Source organism: Pocillopora damicornis, chromosome 4, assembly GCF_964200805.1.
Source record: "Pocillopora damicornis chromosome 4, jaPocDami1.2, whole genome shotgun sequence".
Lineage (NCBI taxonomy): Eukaryota > Metazoa > Cnidaria > Anthozoa > Scleractinia > Pocilloporidae > Pocillopora > Pocillopora damicornis.
Genome location: NC_142673.1, coordinates 14,905,373 through 14,918,164, shown reverse-complemented (window position 1 = coordinate 14,918,164; position 12,792 = coordinate 14,905,373). Strand labels below are relative to the sequence as shown.

The following is a 12,792-nucleotide window of genomic DNA, read 5'->3' as shown; positions in this document are numbered from 1 at the left end:
AAGAATCAATCTTTACGTGTTCAGGAACGTTTTATCACTACATTGGGAACTATTTGACAAAATAAATTAAAGTCTGAAGGGATTATGCAACTTTGGAAGCTTCTTAATGCGGGACAATGTCGGTTGGTTAATTAACCGTTACCATGGCAATATTTTATGAGGATTCTGAGAAAATCAAGAAAAAGAAGTGATTTTATGAATTGTTATCAAAATTGCCGAAAAGAATAAATGGGAGATGTTGTTCGTTCGAAAAATACCTGTTGAGCTCTGATAAGAGGTTTGTTGGTCGATTGGGTGGATCAATTTGCTTAAATAAGAGCTCCAGATCGCAAGGTCGGTCGATCGGGGAATCAATGAGCTCTGAGATACGAGCTCCAGATCCCAAAGGATTTTTTGGTCGATCAAGGAGTTAATGAGCTCTGATAAGAGACCCCGATCGCAAGAGGTTTGTTGGTCGATCAGTTGATTCAATGAGTTCCGATAAGAGCTCCCGATGGCTAGAAATTTATTGGTCGATCAGGTAGGTCAATGAGCTCCGATAAGAGCTCCCGATCCCAAAGGATTTTTTGGTCGAACAAGAAGTTAATTAGCTCTGATTTATTGGTTGATCGGTTGGATCAATTTGCTAAATAAGAGCTCCCGATCGCAAGGAATTGTTGATCGATCAGGTGGGTCAATGAGCTCCAATAAGAGCTACCGATCGCAAGGAATTTGCCGGTCGATCGGGGAGTCAACGAGCTCTGATAAGAGCTCCTGATCGGGTGGGTAAATGAACTCTGATAAGAGCTCCCAATAGCAAGGAATTTGTTGGTCGATCGGTTGATTCTAGGAGCTCTGATAAGAGTTTTACCGATGGCAAGGAATTTGTTGGTTGATAGTGTTTATCAATGAGCTCTGATAAGAGCTTCCAATCGCAAAGATTTTGTCGGTTGATCGGGTGGATCAATGAGCTCCGATAAGAGCTCCCGATCGCATGGAGTTTGTTAGTCGATCGGGGAGTTAGTGCCCTTTGATAAGAACTCCCGATGACAAAGGAGTTTGTTAGTCTATCAAGGAGTCAGTTAGCTCTGGTAAGAACTGCCGATCCCAAAGAATTTGGTGGTCGATCGGCCGGGGAGTCAACGAGCTCTGATAAAAGCTTCCGATGTCAAGGAATTGGTCGGTCGATCGGGGAGTCAGTGATTAGAGTTCTCGATCGCATGAAGGTTATTGGTTTATAGGTGCCCAATGTTCATCATTCATCAAGTATGGACCTACATGACAGCCAGACGATTTGGGTCTTCTCAATTCTGAAAACCTGCGGGCGGAGGATATGAAATCATTGATCGGGAAAGACAACAAGGAGCATGCTATGAGGTGCCTTCAAGACTTCATGTACATGATATTGCTGAACTATCAACTGCGTTTATCATAGATGGTATAGCAATTGTGTAGATGAGGAGGGATGTGGGTTCAGTTACTTTTGGAGTGCTCGCAAATAAGTACTTCGAGGTCATAAAAGAATGGCGGCAATTGTGTGGATATCGTGTGTGATTACTATGACAAGGAGAACTCCATTAAATTGGGCGAACAAGTCAGAGGAACGTCATCCACTAGTTAACAAGTGAGAATGTCAAGTTTATTCACGCCAGTCCCCAAAAAAATGGAACAGTTTTATCTCAAATTTAGAAAACAAGACCAAACTGAAAATTGTTGTAGGTAGCACTTGGTAAGGGATTGCAAGGAAGGTGCTTCCAGCAGGATACTTTGGAAATTGGAAGGAAGTAGCATCAGTGGCGTAAAATGATGAACATCCTTTCTACCATATGCCAGAGAAGTTGCATAATGAGGCGACACACATAAGAATGTTTCTCCATGCTGCATGGCTACATTCTAATTCAGTCACCTGATACTGATGTAGCTTTCCTTTGAACCTCTACATGTTATTATTTAAGATGAGGCCAGCTATGGTTCCGCACTGGGGCAAAGGATATGTTCCGCTATCTTCCAATACAATCATTGTCGAGTAGAAAAGCTCGAACAAGAACTCTGTAAGCTTCTACCAGCATTTCACGCCTTTACAGGGTTTGACGTTACAAGTGGCTTTAGCCAGACAGGAAAAAAGAAGGCTTGGAATTTCTTACGAATAACAACCATGTCTACTTGCATTTACAGGACCTATGAGAACAAGTAACTAGAAATTGTTCGATCTGCTGAGGGTTTGATGAGCTTTCTTTACACTCCTGTGTGTGAGGCTGGTATAACAGCAGGTGGATTTAAATACGATATCGATAATTTCATGCGCTCAACTGACTATCTTGTGATGTATCTAAGATGTACCTCAGCAAATTGGTATCTGGTTAATAAATAGACTCCAAAATCGTCACCAACCTCAAATAGGAATATAGTATTTCTCACGTGTCTCTTTTAAACATTTTGTCGCATGGGCTTTGAATTTTTCGAGTTAACAGCATCTGCCGTTATTTCTTTTAACACACACATATATATATATATAGAAATTAGAAACAAAAAACATCAACAATTGACCCGAAAAAGATTACGATCGTCCTCTTTTACCGCAAATCGATATGAAAGCATAATTGGTTTCCTTAGTAACTATGGCTATGGTAACGGTTTAATACACCTCATTTACACCACATTAAGTAACTGCAAAAGTTATTCCACTCCCACCTCCCTCTCTCCCAAAGAGAAAAAAAAAGATATATATTTGGTCGAGTAGTTCTGGAGATATTGCTAAAAACGTTCCTGAACCTATACATAATGATAATTCCAAAAGCAACCCTCACCCCCTTAAAAATCAATGTGTAGAAGTCACTGACCCCACAATTTGTGACTATAACTGATGAAACCATGATTTATGGGTATCAGCCAATCATAATCCGAAGTCGAACCTATAGTGCAATGGGGCTGCTAGGTAGTGCCTTTTTTAGGCCTCTTTTTGAAATCTCGTCCTCAACTTCTTATGATAATGTAAACCTTTGTTCTCATAAGTCGTTGGGATTTATTTTGGTTTTGGTTCTTTGAAAGTTTTCCTCAAACTGCGTTAACAGAATCATTAAGGTAAGAACGATGTTTCGAGGCACAGAACGTCCAGCAACATGGCTAATTAACGTTTTTCAATTGTAAGCTCTCGCTTTACTGCGAGGAATGCAAGTTGCATAAAGGAAAGGAAAAAGCTCTCCCTCACTGATGGCTTCCTTTCCACGGCTCCATATAAAAAATCGTTTGCGAAACGTTCACCAATTTTTATTTGAGGTGAAACCTAAAGCATTGGATTACTTGTCTCAGAAAGGATGTACCTATTAGAAAGTATTTAACGTGAGTATTTTCCAAATTCGTGCACGCCTGTATCATTTTCCTGGATGCGTTCGATTTTCATTATTCTTATCATTCATCCTTTCCCAAAGCGATACAAGTTTCATGTGGTCATTTTGGATTTGTTTAAGTAGTTGACCAGTCGAAAAATGCATGCATGACTGAATTTGAAAATACCAAGGAATTGAAACAAAATGATGTGCGCCTTGTCAGCACAAAAGTGGAGAAAGGAATTTTCCAAAAAAATGGTTCATCTGTTTTTTTTGTTTGTTTTTTTTTATGTGAGATCAATAGTCCCAATAAGTGTCACCCGCTTTGTCGGTCATTCGCTCTCTGATATCCATTTTCATTTTGAGCCATGAAAGGTTGTTTATATTCGAATTATAAATCATTGAGTAGTCAACAATACCTGGCCTTTAGCTGGACCCCTACGTCTTTGTCTGTTTTCAGTATGTAAGGCGGCACCTGGAGTTTCACGGAGAACTTGGGAAGAACTGAAACGTCATCAAAGAATCTTAAAAAATTGAACGTCATCAGGAAAAAAGAGAACCCGGAAGAATGAAATCATAAACTTACCGTATTCTTTAACTTCGAATTGCACAGATGTGTTATAAATATTCTGCATAGAAAAGAAAAAAGTGTGTGGGATTGACCTCCTGAAACAAAGTCGAAATATTCGCTCTCACGTTTATGTTTTATTTTAATTTTATTTTAATGCTATTTTTTCCTTTTGAATATGTACTTTCAAGAACCTTTGAATGTTTATGAAATTTTAATCTGATCTTTATCTTTATAAAGGACTTTTTAAAAATAATTATCACATCCAAGAGTCTACAATTTTCTTTACACAGAACGGTGGAAATTGGCGTTCGTTAACTGAAAACTTGGAAATAGTCATCCCTAAAACTTGAAAATCCAGTTGAACATCGAAATTTCTCCACGAATATGCGAAAATGACGTACGAAATGTTTATGGTGTCACACACGTATTAAAACTAATACAAGACATGTGCTTTAGGTTCCATTTGCTTAATCGCTAAGATTTATCTATCTTATCTTTCTCACATTGAAACTTCCCCTTTTTTCTTTCGATTGATCGATTATGCTCAAGCTGTTTAATACACTCTAGTCATTTCATCTAAATTGTCCCTTTCAATCTCAGGGTGTGAAACCTCTATCCTTAAATCTACATCTCTTTGTTAGCATGTGATTCAGTGTGATCTGAAAAAAATATTGTGCGGGCAAAAGCTCTCAACACTGTGGCAAAGAAAAGCCTACCTGATGACCGTATGTAGCTGTTACTGTCCAGTTACCCAAGATGATGAAATTGCTTAATAAAAGTTCTTTTGATATAATACCTTAAAAAAACAAAAATGTACAATGGACATTAGAGTTAGGTTTCTTGCTAAATTCAAATTTTAAAAAAATGACTTAATCGGGGGCAATTTTGTCAATTATCCTCTCGTCTCTCATACGAGTGTTCACCGCTAAAATATACAGCTTTCCAGCAGCTTCTCTTCAGTTATACCTCTTGAAATCCTGGTTCGAACCGGGACACGTTTAAGGGCTCTATGCCCAGATTGTTAACACTTTAAACCCTATGAGTGACTATAGCAAATAGTTTCTTCATATAATTTCACACCTGAATCAAACGTTAAGGTCACGAGAATAAAGAAAATGATCACCAACTAGAGATCGATTGTTAAACGGATTTTCCTTGTCAGCATCTCAGGAAATGTGTAGAGAACAGAATGGAGAATATGCATACTGATGTTAGGGTGTAAAGAGTCGAAGGAATAAAACGATTTTGACACATGTGGTACGTGTTGCTAAGTTTCCATAGGAACTTATTCCAACTATAAAAACATGATAATTTTATCAAATGAAGAGTCTTTTTAAACCTGTGCTAGTTTCAAGGTCCTTCCACTGCCTTACTTTGACTCCCTGTGGATTCTGCATATAAAATATGCGATATAATTACGGATGACATTTACGTTGTTGCGAGCTCTTAAATGAAACAACTGATGGAGAATTATTGTATGTATGTATAGAATACTGAAGTAAGCTTACCAGGACCATCAAAGTTATCTGTTGCGAAAGAAAAAAAGGCAACAATTAGTTAAAAATGAATTCACATCAAAGATTTGAGGCTCGGATTGTAATTGGTCGACCAGTATTATGGTGGAAAAGATGTTTGCAATTTAGTGGCCATAATTACAAATTGATATCTATAGCAAGAGTGTATTGGCCATATCAGAACTAATGTAGGGAAATAATTAACAATCAAAGTAATTCATAGCTGAGAAATGACAGTCTGCTGATATTTTTGGAATACCAGATGTCCGCAAGCAGACAGTTATATGTAATGTTTTCAAATTTAACTTTAAATTTTTTCCGGCGAGACAACACTGGGCTAAACGAAACTTTGTAAGACTACCGTTTAAAGGGTGCTTGGTGAGCAGTTAATATAAATAACCCATTAGCTTCCTTCAAATTCAGTGATTTTCGTCGGAAGCCACTATTTTCCATTATTCTACAAGAGAGTTGAAAGGTAAATTACTTAAAATCACTTGGTAGAACCTTTTCTTTTAGACCGCAGTCAGGCTAGCTAAGTCAGTGATAATTCACGTCAGGATCACATTCGTTCTTTCGAATTTGAGGCTACATTCAAAAGCACTTCCTTTATCTATTATTTAATTATTCATTTATTAATCGGCAATATTTAACCAGGTTGACCTGGTTCGGCCGCGATTGTTTTTCTAATAAAACCAATGCAGTCAAAATAAAATGTTATTTTCAAGACGTCGTTTTGCTAAGCTCTTACATTTTTTCCGGAGGGCATCATGTTAAACTGGAGCGGTAACACCCTGATACTAACTGCAGGAAGGAAAAAGAGCCAATTGCAACATCAATCAATAAAGGGAATTTAGACTATAATGAAAGCTGTTTAATGAAAATGTACGCGTCTTATCTCTATTGCCGAGAAGCGTAGTATCTGACAACGAACGACTGAGCTCAGAAAACAGCTGATTTGAGCGAGAAAATGAGCTTCCTGACATGTATCAACTGAATAAAAAATCATTCAGAGCATTTGCCCTGCTGTAATTTGGTCATTTTAGATGTGCAAAGATTTTCTCTGACTACAGATGCTAGCATCCAGCAGAGAAATTTATTTTCACAAGGGGACGATAAAAAACAAAAGACCTTAGTAACATTAAGATTCTCCGTAGACTTTCATATTTTAAAGTCAAATTTCTATTTAAAGAAAGAAAATTATGCCAATAATTTACGCAACATTACTTATCGTCAGAGTTCTTTCTCTCAAATGTTTGATTCTCAAAGAGAAACCGAAGGTATACCCCTGTGTGGTAAATGGGGAGGTAGATGGAGTTTCAGAATTTTCGTAATCCTTTCACCCCTAAGAATGTCTGGCTTCTACTTTGTCCTTACAGTATCACCCTTGAATCAAATGTAAAGGTCGTGATAATGAAGGAAACGATCACTGATTTAAGAAGCTCCTGAATGTCAAACAAATTCTCTCTGTCAGCAACATAGGAAATGTAAAGAGAACAGTGCAGAGAATATGAAAGCTGATATAAGGGTGCAAGGGGTTATGTGTCTCTGTGTCCGCACAAGGCCCTTTCGAAATTAACGAAAATCTCATAAATCGCTTAACAATAAAGGTTCGGTAACAAAGATTGTGCAATTAGCTCAACGTTAGTTCATCGCGATGGCGACATAGATCTTACCTTTCTGTTTTGGTGTGTAAATAGGTTTGTCCGTCTGTATGAACACTATTCCATTCTTGAAGCTGAGCAGGATCTTTACCTCTTTGTGGAACTGAAAATGGCCGTCATCTGACTTGGCGACGAAGTAAACATACCGCATATCTACCGACTTGATATCTGGAAGGTTCCCCGGTTCCACCTTGAGATACAAGAAGGACCAGTTACGTGTAAAGTTACGAGTAAATAATATAAAGATCTTCTTCGCAAGTCTGATCAATAAAGGGAAGCCCTTTTGGACAGAGACCATACTTAGAAGGGTCACTAACACACACTTTGTTGCGGATAATTTTTTCGATCAAATTTGTGTAAAACTTAGTTCACAGGAACTTCGGGTAATTGGGGTAATATCCAACAGAACGATATTTTAAAAAAATTCCAAAAAATAAAAAATCCTTCACCTGTTTTAAATATGCATATGACAGAACACCGTTCAAATTAAAACAATATTCAAAGTACTAATAAACTTCTTGTATTTTCAAACCGTTTATTCCATAACTGATGCTGTTTTTATTGCTTTTAATGTCCATATTTCTTTAAAATGATAGCTTAGGGCCCGTGATGACCTACGTTATAGCTTTCATGATTACGCGCCATTACTTCACCAAACACTGTGCATCGTTAAAAGATTCTTGCGCGTCTTCCGTAATGCTACTGAACTCTTACCTTGACTGTGAGGAGAGAGGTGCTCCCTAAGAGAAAAAACAAAAATCAAACAGGCCTTTTATATTTCAGGTTAATTCTTCATCTTTCCCATAGCAAAGCCATTAATTGAAGTGGCTTTGAGCCCCAAATCTTCTAAATATCTATCTTGAAGTGATGATGCTGCAAAATGATTAGACTCGGTCATCCATAAGATGAAAGTCGAATTGGAATCTCATTTTTCTAGAAAATGTGGTTCCTCTTTTAAGACTCTCGCGAAATCTTTGCTTCCATCTCACCAGGTTTTGAAGGCTAATTCTTATAGCACTTTCAAATCCCAGCAGCGATTCGGATAAAAAAAAAAAAAGTCTGTAACGCTTTCGTCTTACCTTTTCCTGGTTGGAGTGTAACTTGGTTTGGGGAGAATGTTTTCCGCTTGAACGGATAGTCCTGCAGATATAACTTCACTGTTACGGGCTGCATGGCATCGTAAACCGCAACTGAAACGTTCTCCTCGACCCCAACGTGAAACACATTGGGAGCGATTATGGCAAACCTGCAATGATAACGATGACAAGTTTGAGAAATAAAATGTTTTGTTGGCTGTAAGCAGAGGTAAGAATTTTTAAGCTACTTAACGTGATTAAGATATTCCAATTAACACTCAATACGGCTTGCAAGCCGGACAGGTTAGAGTAAGGAAGAGATTCTTCCCGGTAAGTCGCCTTACAGTTTTAATTCCAGGCCTCGCCTAGCCGAAGTAAAATAAATCCTTAAAAAAATCATCCTTCGGCGTCTCAGAATTCGATGACATGCATGTTTATACTAGGTAACATTTCGTCGAAAATGATTAAATTGCTACCAGTTCCTAGCTCCATGCCTTTGGAAGTGTGAACTGGTACCTTTTAGTCTTCTTTAGTCACTCTTATAGCTGGCTAATTCCGTTGTCACACGGCAGAATATCCAAAACGTTAATTTCGCTGCTACCACCATCTATTTCCTAGAGAAGGATCGGTTCCAGTCCCTAATATGGAGAGGAGGGCGGAAACTTTGAATTCCTCTTCCTTAATTACGCTAGTATTGTGGTGGATTTTATCCCATACCTTCCATATGGTAAAGCACGAATATTAATTTAAGAAAACTTCATTGAAAGAACAAAAGAAAGAACAAAAAAAAAAAACAAAACAAAACAAAAGAGAAGCTGATCCAACAAGTGGAAGCCGATCGAACAAAATTGAATGAAAGTGTCACGGGTGGAAAAAGGGAAAAATCGAACCTTTCACTTTTGAAGTGAATTTGCACTTGCATACTTGTCCGGAAGTAAAAACGTGAAATTGAAACCTTAAATTTCTTCGAATATTCTTCGCATATTAACATGGCAAGGAGCTACAATTGGAAATTTTCTCGCTGCCATAATGACCAGTGTACACGTGCTAAAAAGATTCCAATACGAGTCACGAAATTTATTGATAGGACTATGTAGGGGTCAAATTCCACTCTGTTTCAGAGGACCGAATCGAGGACAACTCTGACGAAGGGCTAACGATCGAACGTCAGCTTTAGAAACTCTTTACGCTATTTATTCACTTGATAAAACGAAATAATTTTGTAAAACCCCCTCCAACGCAACAGCACAGCCTCTCTGAGGCACCGAAAGTCTGTTGAGCTCACGAGTCGCTAAAGTCGAAATAATATATGCCTTGCCAAGCCCGCCCCTGAAACTTTCCTGCCAACAAACTGAAAATCTGTACAAAGGGGGGGAAAAGTGCGTCAAATGTAAGTGAATTACAGAGCCCTCCCTCTTGAAGGATAATATTCACAAACAACGAAAGAGCTGCATTTTGACAACATCATTTGCATTCGAGAAAGGTTACGACACTCGTCGGATTTGTATGCACCTTAGCATAAATATCGATAAAATTAAAACAATGTATATTACCTCTTAGCTTCAGTACATCCTATGATAAGCAAAAATATTGAAAATCGCAACGCCACGGTCAAAACGTTCGTCATGTTAAAATCAAACTTTTTGCAGAATGAGAGTGCTTCCCTCAGCAAATAGCTGAAGTGTTCAAGGAACAATGAGCAAAGGTGTTGACAGATTCGCTGACTCGCCAGTCACGGAAGAAAACCCTCACTCAAATCATCTTCCTGTTTATTTATAAGTAAAAATAAACCACGTAAAAATGAAATCTAAGTACACTCATTTAACCCCTAACTTCAATTCGGTGACTGAAATTTAATCTCACTAGTGCGTTAAAAACGAAATCTTTCTCGTCGTCGTCTTTGGTTCCCCTTTGGCTGTTCTTGGATTGATGGTCAGGAATAACGGTTTTAATAAATCAGTTCCGCTTTAGTTGAGTCCTCCTTCGAGCATAAAAAAATCGGGCCCTCGACATTAGACCCACCGTTTACATTCTTTAAGCCAGACTTACCGGTATTTATTTAGTTTTAGGTAAAAATAATGGCTACCAGAAACGCACGTCGCAATCATTTTGTAGTGAGTTAATGTGGGTTACCTCTGAATCAAAGCTGTACGTGATCAAAGTCGACCTTCCCGGCAAAACAAAGAAAGAGAAGAACAAATGCTCCGTTCACTATTTCAATTTCGTTATCTGAAACCGGACTTTAAAATTTTGACACAATACCTCCCTTAAACAGCATCGCAAAGTCACAAAAATCTTTGCGAATCTTGGCAATGGTTTACATTTTAAAGTTTATTCTGTATTTGGCCAAAATTTAAGAAATGATACCCAAGAAGGTATTTGTGATCGCTGCATGAGCTTTTGCCCAACAAATTTCAAAAAGCGAAAAACCAGCTGTTGCGTTTCTCTCGGCTGACAGCTGCCTGTTCAGTCAACTTCCTCTGCGTCCTGCGAAGGAGAACATGGCTATGAAAAGCCTGACGTAAGACCGATAAAAAAATCGTTTGATGTTTTAAAGACTACGTGAGCTACGCGTATTTAGACATCCTTTCTGTTCAGACTTCCCTCTCAGCTGTCCCCAGGTTTCATCTTTCGCGGAACGGCGTCTTCGCTGATTCAGATATCATTTCAAAGCCAATAATGCAGTAGGAACTTAACAATTTTCTCTTTTTGTATTATAATCGTTAACATCCAAGATTATTACCATTATTATTGTCATTATCATCTTGACAATGTCAAAACAATTTATTTTGAATTGTGAAAAACTTCTCAACATGCATCATTCATGGTTCATAAATTGGTTGTGCAAATTTGGTAGGCGCATTAGAAAGCGTTATTTGCCATGCCCATGCACGTTTGTGGTGTACTATTGAAACGCTTTCTTGTCGTCTACAACATGTCTGCTTCGTTGTGGCATTTCAGGAGTTTACACGCACAGAATAATAGATGCGTTTATTAGGACAGCCGTGTAAAATCGAAACATTAGAGACATCGACGATTACGAATGCGGCATAACGGCATAAATATGAACTTTCACTTAAATGCATCTTTAACGACGCCGCGTTACTTTTAAATCTAATCAACGCAGTAGGTAAGTCTTTTACCGGCATGTGCTTGCAAGTTTTTTACATGAGAAAAATAGTCACGCCAGTTCAGCCCTCCAAGCCGGACAACCTTAATCGAGACACAGATTGAAATACTTTCAACTTTTCGTATGATCATTGGCCGAAAAGGTAGCAGAGTTGGCACTTTCACTCAAAGAAAGAAAAAATAGTGGGGAAAGGATCTGACTCAATAAGGGATTAGCATTAAACGGATTGGGAAATCAATACCTTTGTTTTTTGGTCTTGTCAATGGTCCAATGTCGTCGTTGTTGCTGCACATGATGTACGCCTGATGAGACATGCAGAGACAATTTCTCGTGATAAAGGAGAGCCGCCAGTAAAAACAATTACAGTTGAAAGAATCCTTTGGCCAAGAGCAGACCTTCTCCAAGCATAACAAGATAATTGGTTTTAACAACTGAATTGTTAAAGTAAATTGGCCACCGCTTCTCCAGGCATAATCCACTGTGAAGTCGATAGAAATTAATATATATATATATATATATATATATTTTTTTTTTTGAGAAGGACGGGGTTACCCATGAGTTTATTGGAGAAGAAATCCCTTCAAATACATGAGGGTATGATCAAAATTATTTTTCCTTTAAGGAATGGCTGATCCATGCTCTCGGGACATGAAAGATGAGGATGTGCATGAAGGTGGTTATGTTGTTTTCGGCAGGGTATCCTGGACCACTGCCAGCCATGCGGCCTGTATAGCTTTCCCCAATTCTTTTCCTGTTGATACAACGCAGAGATTGTAGTTAATAAATAATTTTGATTATTTATTTATATATATATGATTCTTCCACTTGAAGAAGATTTATTTTCTGATCTGCTGGCTACTTTAGCTGAAATTCCAGTAGCTCTTCGAAACCTCTTAAACAGAAAAGAATGATTGCTGATTATTAATTATTTGAAATCTTCTCGAATCTTTACAAAAAGTTCTAAGCTTTTGAATAATGACGTGGAGGTTATTCTTTCTTTTAATTCATTTCATTAAATCTTGTATTGTTTTAATCATTATTATTATTGTTATTATTATTATTATTATTGCAGTCATGATTATTATCGTCGTATAATTATCATTGCAGTTTTGAAATCCGCGTACACTGATTTTCACAATGGGCTTTTTTTGGGCGATAAGTGTATTTTTATTATGTCTAGGTCGAGGACATTACACGCTCGCCCAAACCGCGCCACATTTAAACGTAATTTCAACTAATATTTTAAAACTGAAACGATTAGGGTTCCTGTTGACTAATTTCGAGAATACAATGGATTCTGTTACAGAATTCTTCCAGTTAGAATAAGGTAATTGGGGTTTTCAGAAAATCTCTTGCTCTTAAAAATAGCTTCCATATCAAGAATGATCATGTTTTGTGAGTTTTTCAGTGTAAAAGGAAATCTATCGCCCTCTTAAATCTCTATCATTGATACATTGATACAAAATTCGTCCATGAAAGTCGAAGTTGGCTTTTCGCAATATCACAGGTCGCCATAACCCTTAAGCAATAACTTT

At 37.8% G+C, this 12,792-nt stretch overlaps 1 protein-coding gene and 1 long non-coding RNA gene across 2 annotated transcripts in view; one reads left to right on the top strand and one right to left on the bottom strand.

Moving 5' to 3' along the window:
• The window catches only part of LOC113675679 (venom factor), a 48,407-nt gene extending 40,620 nt beyond the window's left edge, over positions 1 to 7,787 (bottom strand). Inside the window, exons 1-8 of the mRNA XM_089204193.1 lie at positions 7,766 to 7,787; positions 7,064 to 7,241; positions 6,139 to 6,191; positions 5,385 to 5,402; positions 5,216 to 5,267; positions 4,593 to 4,672; positions 3,892 to 3,934; positions 3,725 to 3,809 (exon numbers count right to left, since the gene is read on the bottom strand). Of these exons, the coding sequence (XP_089060319.1) occupies positions 3,725 to 3,809; positions 3,892 to 3,934; positions 4,593 to 4,672; positions 5,216 to 5,267; positions 5,385 to 5,402; positions 6,139 to 6,191; positions 7,064 to 7,202 (470 nt within the window). The 5' untranslated portion in view covers positions 7,203 to 7,241; positions 7,766 to 7,787. The remainder of the gene's footprint in view (positions 1 to 3,724; positions 3,810 to 3,891; positions 3,935 to 4,592; positions 4,673 to 5,215; positions 5,268 to 5,384; positions 5,403 to 6,138; positions 6,192 to 7,063; positions 7,242 to 7,765) is intronic.
• Positions 7,788 to 10,588: 2,801 nt separating this feature from the next.
• Positions 10,589 to 12,287, top strand: LOC149046935 (uncharacterized). Its single transcript, XR_016185581.1, has 2 exons — positions 10,589 to 11,257; positions 11,880 to 12,287. It is a non-coding gene; the product is annotated as an uncharacterized LOC149046935 (long non-coding RNA).
• The last annotated feature ends 505 nt before the right edge of the window (positions 12,288 to 12,792 follow it).